The following is a 15,112-nucleotide window of genomic DNA, read 5'->3' as shown; positions in this document are numbered from 1 at the left end:
ATTCTTGCAAGTAATTTTTTAAACTATTAAGATATAAAAATTGTTATTTCTCAAAACTGGTCTGAGCTTTGCCCACATTTACTCCCTTATCTCATTCTAACCACCAGACTCTTGTGAAAATGAATGTGGGGTTTAAGGACTTGCTTGCTGTTCTTAGGATAAGCATTTGCCCATGCTTATCTAAGGCCCTGGGTGGTAATGAATCTATTTTCCCTGAGCTCCTGAGTTACCCATTGCCTGGTCAAAGGCAGTTATCCTTCTTTTAAGAACTCCAAGAGTAGGAGTTCCCATTTAATGCTAGTCGGTAACAAACCCAACTAGTATCCATGAGGATGCAGGTTTGATCCCTAGCCCCTCCTTGGTGGGTTAAGGATCTGGCATTGCCTTGAACTGTGATGCAGGTAGCATATGTGGCTCAGATCTGGTGTGGCTGAGGCCGTGGCTGACAGCTGCAGCTCCAATTCAACCCCTAGCCTGGAAACTTCCACATGCTGTAAGTGTGGCCCTTAAAAAAAAAAGAAAAAAGAAAAAAAAAGAATTCCAAGAGTATAGACAATGATTGACACCTTGTTCCCTTTGGCCTAGGAAGTCCCTGATCCTTTAGCTGTTTAATCATAGTCCTGATAATAATTGTTACTCTAGCTTCTCAGCAGGCTATGGAATTTCTTCTCTGAATAGCTTCTGCAGTTCATTTCTGTATCAATTAGACAGTGATTAATTCACTTATTCATCCACAAACATATGTTGAAGCTTACTAATATTAGGCTAGGCCCTTGGCTCTTTCTGGAGACACAAAGAATAGAAAACAGGGGTCCTTTTTCCCAGGAATCTTACAATGCCCTTTCTTTTGTTCGTGTGCTCCTCTGATTATTTTTTATCCATTTTCTCTAACCTAGCTATTTGTTTATCATTCATCATTGAGACAACATCCATTCTACTAGTGATTATCTTCTGGCATTAGCTGGCATTATTAAGCCCCCTCTACTGTTGTCTTTAAAGAATGGTACAGTGAGCTGGAGACTCTTTCCTCTCCTAAATAGGAGTTTTCAAGCTCCAGTCATCTTCACTCTTACATAGTCAAGCAATACCAAGATTCACTGGTTTTTCATTAATAGTAAATGTTGCTTTACTTATTGATGCTGCATGTACTGTTTAGAATCTGTTACATGCCAGGTATTATGAGGCACTGGGAAGCTTTAGAAAAAAAGACTAAAACAAGATGCAAACTATTATATTTAGAATGGATAAGCATTGAGGTCCTACTCTATAGCATAGGAAACTATATCCAGTCTCTTGGGATAGAACATGATGAAAGACAATATAAGAAAGGGAATATTGGAGTTCCTGTCGTGGTGCAACAGAAACAAATCTGACTAGGAACGATGAGGTTGCGGGTTCAATCCCTGACCTTGCTCAGTGGGTTAAGGATCTAGCATTGCTGTGAGCTGTGGTGTAGGTCACAGACGCAGCTTGGATCTTGCATTGCTGTGGCGGTGGCATAGGCCAGTAACTGTAGTTCCAATTGGACCCCTAGCCTGGGAACCTCCATATGCCGCGGGTGCGGCCCAAAAAAAAAAAGTAAAGGGAATGTGTGTGTGTGTGTATGTATCACTTTGCTGTATAGCAGAAATTGGCACAATATTATAAATCAACATACTTTAATAAAATTTTTAAAAATAATTTTAGGTGAAAAGAAAAAAAAAGACTAAAACAAATACCCATTCACAAGTCCTATGGTATCAATTGATGATTGTTCCTAGTTCATGCATATTAAAAGAGTGCCAGAAGAACTTGAGGTGGCATGATATAATTCTAATTTCAGATATTCCCATTTGCCTTTACAACAATTTACTGGCATTGTGACCCTGGCAAAATTATTTAATCTCTGGAAGTTTTAATTTCCTTGATTATAAGGGATTCATTCCTGCCTTAAAAAGTTAAGTGGTATGCCTGAGGTCATTCAGTTAGTACTTTACAGGGGAAGATTTAAACTATCTAAATCCAAGTTCCATGCTCCTTCAGAATTAATATAAACATTCCTTAATTGGGATTCTATGACTTTGTAATTCATATTCTTGCAGCCAAAAACTATTTAAATCAAGAGACATGATTACCCATGTATAAATGTTCTTATTCTAAAGACCTCTACCAAGCCAAATGAGCTAGCCTGTTATATTTCAAAATGTTCTCAAAAGAAATGCAGTTGCATTGAACATGGAAGCCAGGGGTTGGATCATGTCAACACTGGTTCCTGGGATACACAAGGAGAACCTTTTGCTGTGGGGTGACCTAGTGTGTCCACTTGCTCTTCCTCCATTATCTTTTTCTGCAAGGCTAACAAGGAGTCCATACTTCTGGACAACACATGCTTTGGAGTCATGAATCTAAGGGACCAACAGTTAACATCTCTGTTCCCAGAGTTTCCAATAGGAACCTCTGTCACTGGACTATTTTAGCTAAATTCTTTGAATTTGTCCCTCCCTCTGTGTCACTTAAGTCATGCCAAGGGCTGAGTCTAAAATTTTCTCTTAGTCATGGGGCTATCAAATAAGATGTATTCAAAAATGTATATTCCCTCAGGATCTGGTTTTGGTGAATACTATCTTCTAGCAGGTTTTAAACTGTGGAAAATTCATTCCACAGTTAGGGATTAAGAAAGGGATACATGTATGATTTGAGTGATGACGTGGGAAGGGAGGGTTTGTTCATTCCTCACAGCATCTCTGTAGAAAAGATTCTGTTGGACATTCTGTTGGAATGTCCATGCCTTTGAGGGTCTCATGGTCTAAAAAAGATGGGGTTAATCAGCTGTAAATAACTTATACTTTACGGTGCTAAGGAGGATTTGAGAGGACAGTTAAGGAAGCATTTTGTAGAGAGCTCAAGAAATCATCTACATTTAATGTCACATTTGGAGAGTCATCTCATCTGTGGAGAACAAAAGCAAAGAAATGTTCTCTCACTGAATTGGACCAAGGGTAAGCTCTGTGGGTAAGATGGCAAATTCATGTTATTATGTAGGGGAGGCAGATACCACAGGGGTCTGCTCTGGTGAAAGAGGTCGCAAAATGAAAGCTGTACTACAAACAGCTGACTATACAAATAGATGTTCTCCAGGGCTATAAAAAAGGGGAAGAGATGGTTAAAAAACAAATGGAAATAAATAGATGAATTTCAGAGGGTAGTTGATGTAAACCAAGATCTCTTCCTCACACAATGGAATATTGCTATTTCCTTTATATAAAGTCCACCAAAAGGAAGAGCGAGAGGGAGAGAAAAAGAAGGAAAGACAAAATTCAGAGAAAATAAAATAGAGACCATTAAAGGAATAATGAGAGAACCATAGACCAACCTACATGCCAGAAACTGTGTGAATACTGGAGGAAGGGGAAAAAATCTAGAGCTTGAGGAAGAGATGCAAATGAGAATAATTTAGAGAATAAGAAGGCTTAGGGGAAAGTCTTAAAAAATTAAGAAAAAGCATACACATGGATTAAAATACAAACATAGCATACATAAATAGTTAATAATGTAGAGAACTGCAGGTCTGTGGAAGTTCTGAAAAATCAGAATTGGGTGTAAGTTTTCTAAAAAACAGAAGACTAGCCAAAGAAAGAATAGTCTGGAGACTCTTTAGTGATAAAGAGCAGGGGGAAAACTATATAAGTGTGAGCTTGTGACAATGCAAAAGTGTAGAATTTAGGAGAATTTTTTGATTAGAAGACTTATTTCATGACTGTAGATACGGATCATATGAACAAAAGATGAAATTTCTTTATTTTTTAGGGCCATACCCACAGCATATGAAGGTTCCCAGGCCAGGGGTCAAATTGGAGCTGTAGCCTGTGCCACAGCCACAGCAACGCAGGATCTGAGCTGTGTCTGCAACTTACACCACAGCTCATGGCAACTTTGGATCCTTAACCCACTGATAAAGGCCAGGGAACAAACCAGCATCCTCATGGATACTAGTCAGATTAGTTTCTGCTGTGCCATAGAGGGAGCTCCCAAAGATGAGATAGCTGAATATCAATAGATCTCTTCCCAACTCTTCTTCCAGAAAAAGGAGGAAAATTAAAGACTATTCCTTTGTCTCATACTAAAAGAGCTTTATTGAGTTTTCTGCTTTGGTCAGTAGATCTAGAGCTAAATTAAAAGTTTGGGAGACTGTCACTAGCAGTAACATAACCAAGGATTTCTAATCAGGCAATGGCAAAATATCAAAATTAAGTTCTTGTAGGCTAAAACATTTTATAGAGCTTTATGGAGGACGAACAAATCTCACATTCCTCTAGGGGAAAATATTAAACATGATGAGATAATCATGGGAAAAGAAATCCAGCTCATTTTTCAAGATAAAAGAGAATAAGGATACAGAGATTTTAATGATACAAAGTTCCCAAAGGGGAAAAATAAATTTTAAGGTTTAATAGAGCAAAATTGATATTCCCAGATACAGCTATGATTGATGGAAGGCAACTATAATAGGAGGGGGAAAAAAGCAAAGATAAGAGGGTAATTTTAAAAGAAATAAAAAACAAATGAGAGAAATAGCTATGTGAAGAGACAAGTTGAGTGAAAAAAATCAAAGCAGAAATAAATATATGACTTATAACCAACTAGGCATGGAAGAAGACACATGAAGATGCTAATGCATTTAAACAACACAAAGGTAGATTTCCATGTCTCCAAAATGAAGACTGGAAATAATGTGACTATGATAGAACAACTTCAAAACAAGAAAAGATACAAATTTATAATACACATAAAAACATAATATTAGTAAAACTATATGCTGAATAAGATAGAAGAAAATCAGGGGGCAGTAAAATCTCTAAGAACTCTTAAAATCTCTAGGAATATGGGAACATTATTTATAGTTGGATATTTTTATTTAACTTTAGTATGTTTAGAGCAAGTTTTTAAAAAGTAAAAATAATACATGAATATGTAAATAATCATAAAAATTAAAATAACTGCCATTAACATTCTATTATTAAAGAATACACAAAGACCAAAAAACTAGAGAAGGAAGAAGTGGGAGGAGGTCTAAAAGAAGGAATTAATAAAATAAAACAAAAGCCAAATTAATTGAGAAGTTCTAAAGCTAGTATAAGTGATATTATATGTAATTCTATAGCAACAAATTCTTAGGAAAATATAATTTGCCAAAATGGATCCAGAGAAATGTACAGCTTAATAGAAGAGATTGAAAGAATGATTGAAAAATTACAATTTTTTAGAAATCACCAGGCCCAGCTAGCTTTACAACCAACTCTCAAAAACTCAAGTGGGAAAACAAAACAATAAGCTTTTTAGTTGAAATTGATCTAATACATTTGTCATGAAAGTTCTTTGCTTTCTGTACTTTTAAGAGTACCTTTGGTTGCACTTTGAAAATAGTACAATGAAACTTCTCTCAAATGACTTATAAGAGGAGTGTATAATAAGCTCTGCAATTTACTTTCCAAATGCCTGAAATAAGTTAAAGTAGCCGAAAGGGAACTTCCACAAGCTCTCTTGTCCACATCCACCCACTCCTTACCTCTGGGCGCTGTATTCTCTCCATTTCTCTCATGTCAGTGATCTTTTGTCAGAGCAGAGAGCATCATCCCACTTGCGACTTAGAGCGCAATCCCTTTGCCTCTCAAGGGCATTGTCCCAGGAATTCTCTCTCTTCTTTCAAAACTATACCAACAGTTTTTCTGTGTTTACTCATTAGCATAAAAACCTGAGCTTATTTCAAATACGTATACACTTTTTTCTCTTGATTTTTCTAGTTCACTGCTATTCCATATTTCTTTTCTTTACCACCTAACCCTCTAAAGAGTTATCTCCAGTTTCTCTCTTTCTCTTGAAACAAGAAGCGCCAACACTTCACTGAACTTACTCTCATGAAGTCACCAGTGGCCTATGAGTTTCTAACGCCAATGGTCAATTTTCAGTCCTCATTGTATTTGATCTGTTAGAAGCATTTGACACTGTTTATCACTGTCCCCTTCTTCAAACATCTTTTTTTTTAATTATTTGTTTTGTCTTTTCTCAGGCTGCACCTGCGGCATATGGAGGTTCCCAGGCTAGGGGTCCAATCAGAGCTGTAGCCTCCGGCCTACGCCAGAGCCACAGCAACTCAAGATCCAAGCCGCATCTGCGACCTACACCACAGCTCACTGCAACGCCGGATCCTTAACCCACTGAGCGAGGCCAGGGACTGAACCTGCAACCTCACGGTTCCTAGTCGGATTCGTTAACCACTGAGCCACAACGGGAACTCCCAAACGTCTTTTTTACTTGGCTTCTAGAACACAACATAGCCTTTTCTCCCATGACTCTGGTTACTTCTGTTTCCTTTCTAGTTCTTCCTTACCTGCATCATCTCCAAATGTTGAAGTGACCCCCCACTTACTCCTTGGACTTCTTCTCATCTACACTTGCTCATCATTGTGATTTTATTTGGTCTCCTTAAACACCATATATGGAGTTATGGTTCCCAAATTGTATCTCCAGTCCTCCTTCCTTCCTGAACTCTAGACCACCTCCTACTACCTACTTGGCAGCTTCGTTTGGATACCTATAAATTATCTCAAACTTAACATTAGCAAAATTGAACTCCTGGGGGGGTTCCCACCCACCTCACAACCTGATTCTTCTGTAGTTTTCTTTATCTTAACTAATGGCAACTCCATCCTTCTACCTGCTCAGGGCAAAAACTTTGGTGTCATCCTTACCTGTCCTTTTCCTAGCAAATATATTTGAGCCACCTGCAAATCTTGTCAGTTTCAGCTTCAGAATCTATCAAGATCTACTAATTCTTTCCACCTCCAGTGCTACCACCTAGGTCTTAATCCATTATCACCTTTTGTCTGGATGTTTGAAACAGCCTCCTGACTGATCTTTCTGCTTTTGCTCTTGTCTCTTCATAGTCCATTCTCAACTTGGCACTGTGATGAAGGATTTTAAAGTTTAAGTCATATCATATCCCTTCTCTGCTCAAACCCACAAGTGGCCTCCTAGCTCACATAGAGAAGAAGCAAAGACTTTACAGTGACCCACAAAATCGTATTTTCCCCAACTCCCACTCTCTGTAAGTTTTCTCTTATGTCATCTTCAAGTCCCTGCCCCTCACTCCTTTTGCTGACCAGACACAGTCCCACTCTAGGACATCAGACTAGTTCCCTATTCAAGGAATGCTCTTCCCAGATATCCTTCTGATGGGCTCCTAACTTCTTCAGCCCTTTACTCAGATATTAACTTCTCCAAGAGCTGCAACTCCACCCTACCATTGCCAAACCTGACACATCCTATCTCCTTACTCTGCTCATTTTTTTTCTCCATTGCACTTAGCACTCTCTAATATCCCATACATAGTCCCTCTTTATCATGTTTACTCTGTCTTCTTCAATAGAATAGAAGCTATGGAGATTTTTGTCTCTTTTATTTACTACTGTATCTCCTAGAACCTAGAACAGTGCCTGGCCAAAGTATTTGTAAATGAACAAATGATTGGATGGGTAAAATGTGGTTTTAACATCTTTGTTTATTTGTTTTGATGAACAAGAAAATCTTCTAATCAGTATTTAAGTTTCATGTGCAAATGGGGCTTCTAAAACACATATTAAAAACAAACACTGATCTTGCTTCTGTTTGTGAACTGTCTCAAAAACATTTTTTACATAATTTGAAAAGTGCAGATTTTATCTCAGCTCCTATACAAATCAACACATATTCTTAGTGACATAATTGGAAGCTTTTACTAAAATAATAAGTTACCTCCATGCAGATTAACTAATGAGCTTCACTCTTTCAAGCAGAATGGTATCTTGGGAGGTTTGCTAATAAAAGCAATGTATACCTGAGCTGCTTTGTTAAACACTCTGCACAATGCTGAACCAGATTCTCACTCACGGAGTGAAATCCAAGCGTTTATCATGCCATGACAAAGCCATTGTAATAGTCTTCCAAGTGGTCTCCTGGTCACCATCTCCTCCTTCCCACGTACACATTTTACCTATTCCCAGCTCAGTATTGCCAATGTAATATTGGTTATAGCATTACTCTGCTCCGAAATCCTCATGGCTACCCTTTAACTATTAAATAAAATCCAGTCTCATAAAGTGGACATGCAAAGCCTCAGTAGTGCACTTGCAACCTACATATTTTTCTCTCTGCTCTCCAATCAAACTGTTATACTTACCACTCCCTGTTAAATTTTCAACCTCCTTACCTTTCCTCATCATACTCTTGAACTGAAAGATTTATTGAGAATTCATAGTTAGGCTGGAGCACTACTGCAGTCAGAACAGAACATGGTGGTATTGTTGGTCCCTGTGACCCAGGCTCTAAATTACTGTTAAAAGAATTAGAAATTATTTTTCTTTTTCTTTTTTTTTAATATCTACAGTGCTCTGTAGGCTTACATTTAGCTGATATTCAACTAAATACTCCAGATCTTATTTAGATGACCTTTCATCAAGCCGAGCTTTATACATTCTTAGTATCGTTTGTGAACTAAATGTAGCCTTGTGCATTTGACCATCTTAAAATTACTACTTTTCTTTTTGAAACTATGTATCTTTTGATTGTGCCTTCTTCTCCATTTCTGTTATTTCCTTGGCTCTTGTCATCTTGAGCTCCTTGTGAAACAGAGAGGAAGAGAGGAAGTAAGGGGATGAAAAGAGTGTTATTCATTATATCTGACATTGTACTCAGTTCCTTTCTCCTTCCAAAATTTCCTATATAGCTAGCAGAAAAACAAAATCTTTCTTGTTTTGCGGGGCCATGCCCACAGCATGCAAAGTTCCGGGCCAGGGATATAGAACCTGCACCACAGCAGCAATCCCAGCCACTGTAATGACACCACCAGATCCTTAACATGCTGAGCCACATGGGAACTCCACAAAATCTTTCTAAAATCAAGATTAATAATCCCGTCCCTCCTCAGACACAGTTCTCTTGATAGATCTCCATTACCTTCATTGTGACCTCAGTCCTTTTGTAATTTATTTCCCACCTTCATCTCCAGCCTTATTTCTCACTGCTTATCATCATGCATCTTGCTTTCTGTGTCTCTGGCATTTGTACATGCATTTCCCTGTGTTGACAGCTGCAGTCCCCAGCTTCTCTTCCTCATTAACTGTAATTCCTTCTCCAAGATTCAGCTCTGGCACCTCCTCCTCTAAGAAGCTTTCTTTATCACCCCTTGAGTGGAATGCACAGGTGCTTTTGCTTTCTGTCTTAAAGGTACCCAGGTTTACCTCCATCATGTTGCTTATTATACTGCCTGTTGCCTTTCTTTCTCTGCATCACTAGACTTAGAGCTTCTTGGGAACAGTGAGTGTGTCTTTCATCTCTATAACTCATACTAAGAACAGTGCCTGGTATTTTTATCGATTTATCTTGCCAATAAAATTATTCCTGATTTTCCTTTTTCTTGTTCATCCAAGAAAAGTCCAAGGCAAGATAAAAAGGAACACGGTAGAAATCCATTTAATAAAAGCAAGATTTCAACATTTTAATCTTTAGCTAATATAGTGAGTATTCAAACTTTGCTATTCATTGTCATTCCATTACAAAGAATACATAGTGAAGGTGACGATAACTAAAGCTATCAGTAAAATAATTCAATTTTCCCTCTCTGTAAAACTGAAAATAAAATAGAAATAATCTGTCATAAATGGGGACTCTCTAAGACCCAATTTATTGGTACCAATTGCATAGTGCAACAAACACTGGATTTCCTACTCTGGGGAAATTGAAAACATCTAGATACTGATTGTTATGTCTTTCTGTGACAGACGAATGCCTCAAAGACAACTGAGCATTGTCCTTTAGTTATAGCCATGTTGAGTGTTGTTTAACATCAATAATGAGGAATTGGTTTTACTAGAATGAGGGACATATAATCTCTGAAAGATTCTTGAAGACATCATTTCTGAGATGATTCAAATACATATGTACCCAGTGGTGGTCTCTGTAGGTCCATCCAGTTAAAAGTCTGTAATCACCCAGCCCCACATATTGTTAAAATAAAGAAGAGTTTCTCTTTCTCCAGCTTTACTTTCCCGATCACTACACTAACCAAATAAAATTAACCTGTTTACTAGTTATTTTATTTTATTCCCTAGGTTATATCAGTGTGTGTGTGTATGTGTTAACAAATCTAATAGTAGATTGCTCATCAGAAACACAGTTATAGTCACCCTTTTATAGTACCTAGGTAGTTATCAATTAATTAATCTGTATATTTTAATGATTTGTTTTTCTACTTCCCTAAAGAATCAGAAAACTGTTGTAAAGTCTAAGATAACTGAGACTTCATTACTTGTTGCAAAATAGAATTCATTCTAAGTGGTAGAGTCCCACTGGGGAGTGCTAATATGAATGATTACCATTATATGCAATCTACCAAAATGAGCAATTTCATTGCATTTAGTGATAGTAGCATCGTCAAAAGTGATTTACGTTTATATCGCTAATGAAAATTAGTACATTCTCCACACTTTCTGGCTTTTCTGTGTTCCTTCTATGGCAGCATAGCTTCTTACTACTTGCATTTGCATTTATAAATTATGGAGTAATGTTTGTGACAAGCAGTGGATGAATGTGTTTTGCTAAGAACCTGGAATTTTATTATCCGACTCCTCAAAAAAATCTTCTGTGATACAGTTCACATTTCAATTTAATTTCTTTTAATTTCAAATGTGTCTTGAGTACCCTTTATGAGTTTATCATAATGCTATACTTTGTCTCTCCAGCTAAAAAATTTCTATGAAAAGACTAGGAAAAGTGATCTGGGGACAGTCTTGATTGAAAAAATTTGAATGACATCAAATATTATCATATCTGGAACATTTGTTCTGTGTCAAAAGGTGTGGTATATACTTCACATGAATTACTTCTAACCCTTGCATTGGAAGTAATTTAAAAATAAAAATGGAATTATTTCCCCAATTTTGCTCAAAAGTGGTTGGACCAATATTCAAACACAGTTGTGTCTGATATCAAAGTGTGGGCTTTTATTCTGACACAAAGCCAGAGTTAAGAGTACAGAGGTGCCATGGGGTTGTATGCTGCCTTGTATTGTCTTATCTTCCCAGACTCAAAAAAGACAGAGACTCTGACCAAGCATTTCTCTCCTTGGTTTATACCAGAACAGATACTGACAGGGCCCTGGTTCACAGGGTTAAGAATCAGTATATCATTCAGTTGGTAATTTTCCTTTCTTCGACTTCTGGCAGAAGCTCTCTCTAGAGCCAGAGCCAATTGTTTTTCTCTAATGACTTAGAGGGAGGTTAGCCTGAGGCTATCCTGGGAACTGCAAGTCTATTTATCATCTTTTTCTTTATTCCATGGATGGTATCCAACATGCAGCTTTGAATGGCCTCGTGGGGACAGACATGTGGATTGTTTCCTCTCTAAAAAGAGAAACACTTATAACAAGATTTGGCTATTTTCTAGAATTACGAATGCAGTTTGTAAGCAATTATAAAAGTATGTGCATACTTATTAAAATTCATTCCTTGCATCCAAAATAATATATTTATTAAGCTGATTTATTTGCAATTGAAGGTGGTGAACAGTAGAAATGAGACATACTAAAGATGCTGAGACTCTCCAAAGCTTGGAAGTTCGTGAGCGTGTATAAACTGTTTATGATAGAAGACAATTAACACATCCCTTAACTAGGAATAGAGAGATTAGGAGTAAGACTAAGAGTCTAGCACCCAGCCCAGGTGTTAGAACCTAAGAGTGAGATCTCTTTTGTTCAATGAAATAGGACTCTCCTCCTAGAAAGAGTCCAGCTTATTAACTCCTGTAGTAACTGTAGACAATGCCTTTTTAAAAAATAGACTTTATAGGAGCTCCTGTTGTGGCTCAGTGGCTAACGAACCTGACTAGCATCCATGGGGAGGCGGGTTCGATCCCTGGCCTTGCTCAGTGCGTTAAGGATCCGGCATTGTGGTGAGCTATGGTAGGTTGCAGACGCAGCTCATATCTCGCATTGCTGTGGCTGTGGTGTAGGCTGGTGGCTACAGCTCTGATTAGACCCCTAGCCTGGGAACCTCCATGTGCTGTGGGTGCAGCCTTAAAAAGACCACGAAAAAAAAAAGAGAGTTTATTTTTATTAAGACAGAGAAGCAAAGATGAGCACTGTCTCCAGACTTTGGCCTCACATCTCTTCCTTACTTTTTGCCTTTGTTCCTCTTTGCCAGGTTTCTAGCCAACACCACTTTCAGAGGCCTCAGTGGCTCCATCAGAGTAAAAGGTTCCACTATCATCAGCTCAGAGAATAACTTTTTCATCTGGAATCTGCAACATGACCCTATGGGAAAGCCAATGTGGACACGCTTGGGCAGCTGGCAAGGGGGGAAGATTGTCATGGACTATGGAATATGGCCAGAGCAGGCCCAGAGGCACAGAACCCACTTTCAGCACCCAAGCAAGCTACACTTGCGAGTGGTTACACTGATCGAGCATCCATTTGTCTTCACACGGGAGGTAGACGATGAAGGCTTGTGCCCTGCTGGCCAGCTCTGTCTAGACCCCATGACTAATGATTCTTCCATGTTGGACAGCCTTTTTAACAGCCTCCATAGTGGTAATGATACAGTGCCCATCAAATTCAAGAAGTGCTGCTATGGATATTGTATTGATCTGCTAGAAAAGCTATCAGAAGACATGAACTTTGACTTTGATCTCTATATTGTTGGGGATGGCAAATATGGAGCCTGGAAAAATGGGCACTGGACTGGACTGGTTGGTGATCTCCTGAGTGGGTCAGCCCACATGGCAGTCACTTCCTTCAGCATCAATACTGCACGAAGCCAGGTGATAGATTTCACCAGTCCTTTCTTCTCCACCAGCTTGGGCATCTTAGTGAGGACCCGAGACACAGCAGCTCCCATTGGAGCCTTCATGTGGCCACTCCACTGGACAATGTGGCTGGGGATTTTTGTGGCGCTGCACATCACTGCCATCTTCCTCACTCTGTATGAATGGAAGAGTCCCTTTGGTATGACTCCCAAGGGGCGGAATAGAAATAAAGTGTTTTCCTTCTCTTCAGCCTTGAATGTCTGTTATGCCCTCTTATTTGGTAGAACAGCAGCCATCAAACCCCCAAAATGCTGGACTGGAAGGTTTCTGATGAACCTTTGGGCCATTTTCTGTATGTTTTGCCTTTCTACGTACACAGCGAATTTGGCTGCTGTCATGGTAGGTGAGAAGATCTACGAAGAGCTTTCTGGAATACATGATCCTAAGGTAATACTTCTTTTTACTCTGAATTTCCTTATTATCTATTATGATTTCATATATTATTGTGTCTTATGCTGTAGTATGTCTATATTCTTTAACACATTTCATATTCTCTCAACCATCCATAGAAACTAGAACTAAATATTTGAACTTAATATTTCATTGTTTTATTAAATGAAACAAAAAGACTGAGGGGTTTTAGGAGATATGTGTTCCAAAGTAAGTCTTTCTGGTAGAAACATCTATTAGTGCCATTTTTGTGTTGTGTTAGTTAACCATCTGACAGAATGGCTCTCAGGAAGTAATCTTACAAAGTGTTTTCCCTCAAAGCAAACTTCACCTACTGATTAATTATTTCTCTTGGGAATTAATTGAAATAAACAGTATGGTTTATGTTTTAAATAGTAAAGAATCTTTTTTCTCACCATTAAAAAATAGAAAAATAGGAGCTCTCATCATGGCTTAGTGGTAACGAACCCAATTAGTACCCATGAGGATGCAGTTCAATCCCTGGCCTCACTCAGTGGGTTAAAGGTCTGGCATTGCCGTGAGCTGCAGTGTGTGTTGCACATGCAGCTCAGATCTGATACTGCTATGCCTGTGGCGTAGGCCAGCAGCTGCAGCTCCAATTAGACCCCTAGTCTGGGAACTTCATATGTTGCAGATGTAGCCCTAAAAAGCAAAAAAAAAAAAAAAAAAAAAAAAGAAAAAGAAAAAAAGTAAAATAGAATTTCTCTTGTGGTGCAGTGGGTGAAGGATCCAGTGTCATCATTGCAGCAGCTTTGTCCACTACTGTGACACAGGTTTGATCCTTGGCCTGAGAATTTCCACATGCTGTGGGCATGGCCAAAAATAAATAGCAAAATGAAAAGAACTAAAATTTTATCATAAGCATGCAAAGTCAGATGCTAGAAAACTCAATAGGTGTAGACAAGGAGTAGTAAACTAACTGGGGTGGCAAGATTAACTAGGAACAGGGTGTCCTTATAGAGTAAGGAAGGACGATCACCTTGGGTTTGGAAGAAGGTGCCAACAGTCACATTACAATATCCAAGAACATTCAAGAAGGTTACATCTATTCCAGGCTGCCTTCGATACCCTAGATGTCTGACCCTAAGGGTACAAGGGAGGAGGGGGGGTGGAGTTCAGGTAAGCAGGTAAAGCAGCGGTGATACTCAGGTAAGGACAGTCACATCCATGTTCTCTCTGGGCTGAAACAAGACCTCTTTGAGTGACTGGGAATATGGAGAACTTGGTCCAACTTGCTGGGTGTAGAAAGGAGGTTGTTGTCAAGCAATTGGAATAGAGCTCAAGGGGCTATTGTAGTCCCAGTGGGAAACCTAATGCAGGTCCAGAGCAGAAGTGTATTCTGATGCCTAGGACACATCTGGAAATGATTAGAGAAAGCTGCAATTCAGTGGGCATACACAGGACACACCATGTTTAAAGCAGCTTGTACTAAGCTGAGGGTTTCAAAACTCTTCATGCCTTTTCAAATATTCCTTTTCACACTTAATCTCATGGTACTGAGTCATTTGTTACCTATTTCTATCAAACATTTAGGATTAATTGCACAGAGCACCAACACATAGGACATTTATGGGAGTTGCCTTGTTTCTAATGGTTAGGACTTAGCCCTTTCACCATTGGAGTCTAGGTTCAGTCCTTGGTTTGAGAACTGAGGTCCCACATGAATCTGTTGCATGCTATGGCAAAAAAAAAAAAAAAAAAAACAGAGACATTTACTATTGTCTTTTGTTAAATGATGGAATGGCCCGGAGGGCTGGTGGCAGCTTTAAAGAAGGCTCATAAATGGTTTGGATTAGGATATATGATCTGTTCTGCAAATAAATGCATG

General features: G+C 38.7%; 1 protein-coding gene across 3 annotated transcripts in view; it reads left to right on the top strand.

Moving 5' to 3' along the window:
* Positions 1–15,112, top strand: part of GRIN3A (glutamate ionotropic receptor NMDA type subunit 3A) — a 153,538-nt gene that overhangs the window by 50,077 nt on the left and 88,349 nt on the right. For all 3 annotated transcript variants that reach the window (XM_021066896.1, XM_021066903.1, XM_021066913.1), the window contains one exon: positions 12,213–13,260. In XM_021066896.1, coding sequence (XP_020922555.1) covers positions 12,213–13,260 — 1,048 coding nt within the window. The remainder of the gene's footprint in view (positions 1–12,212; positions 13,261–15,112) is intronic.

Source organism: Sus scrofa, chromosome 1 (assembly GCF_000003025.6).
Source record: "Sus scrofa isolate TJ Tabasco breed Duroc chromosome 1, Sscrofa11.1, whole genome shotgun sequence".
Taxonomy (NCBI): Eukaryota; Metazoa; Chordata; class Mammalia; order Artiodactyla; family Suidae; genus Sus; species Sus scrofa.
This window is presented reverse-complemented; position numbering and strand designations above follow the sequence as displayed.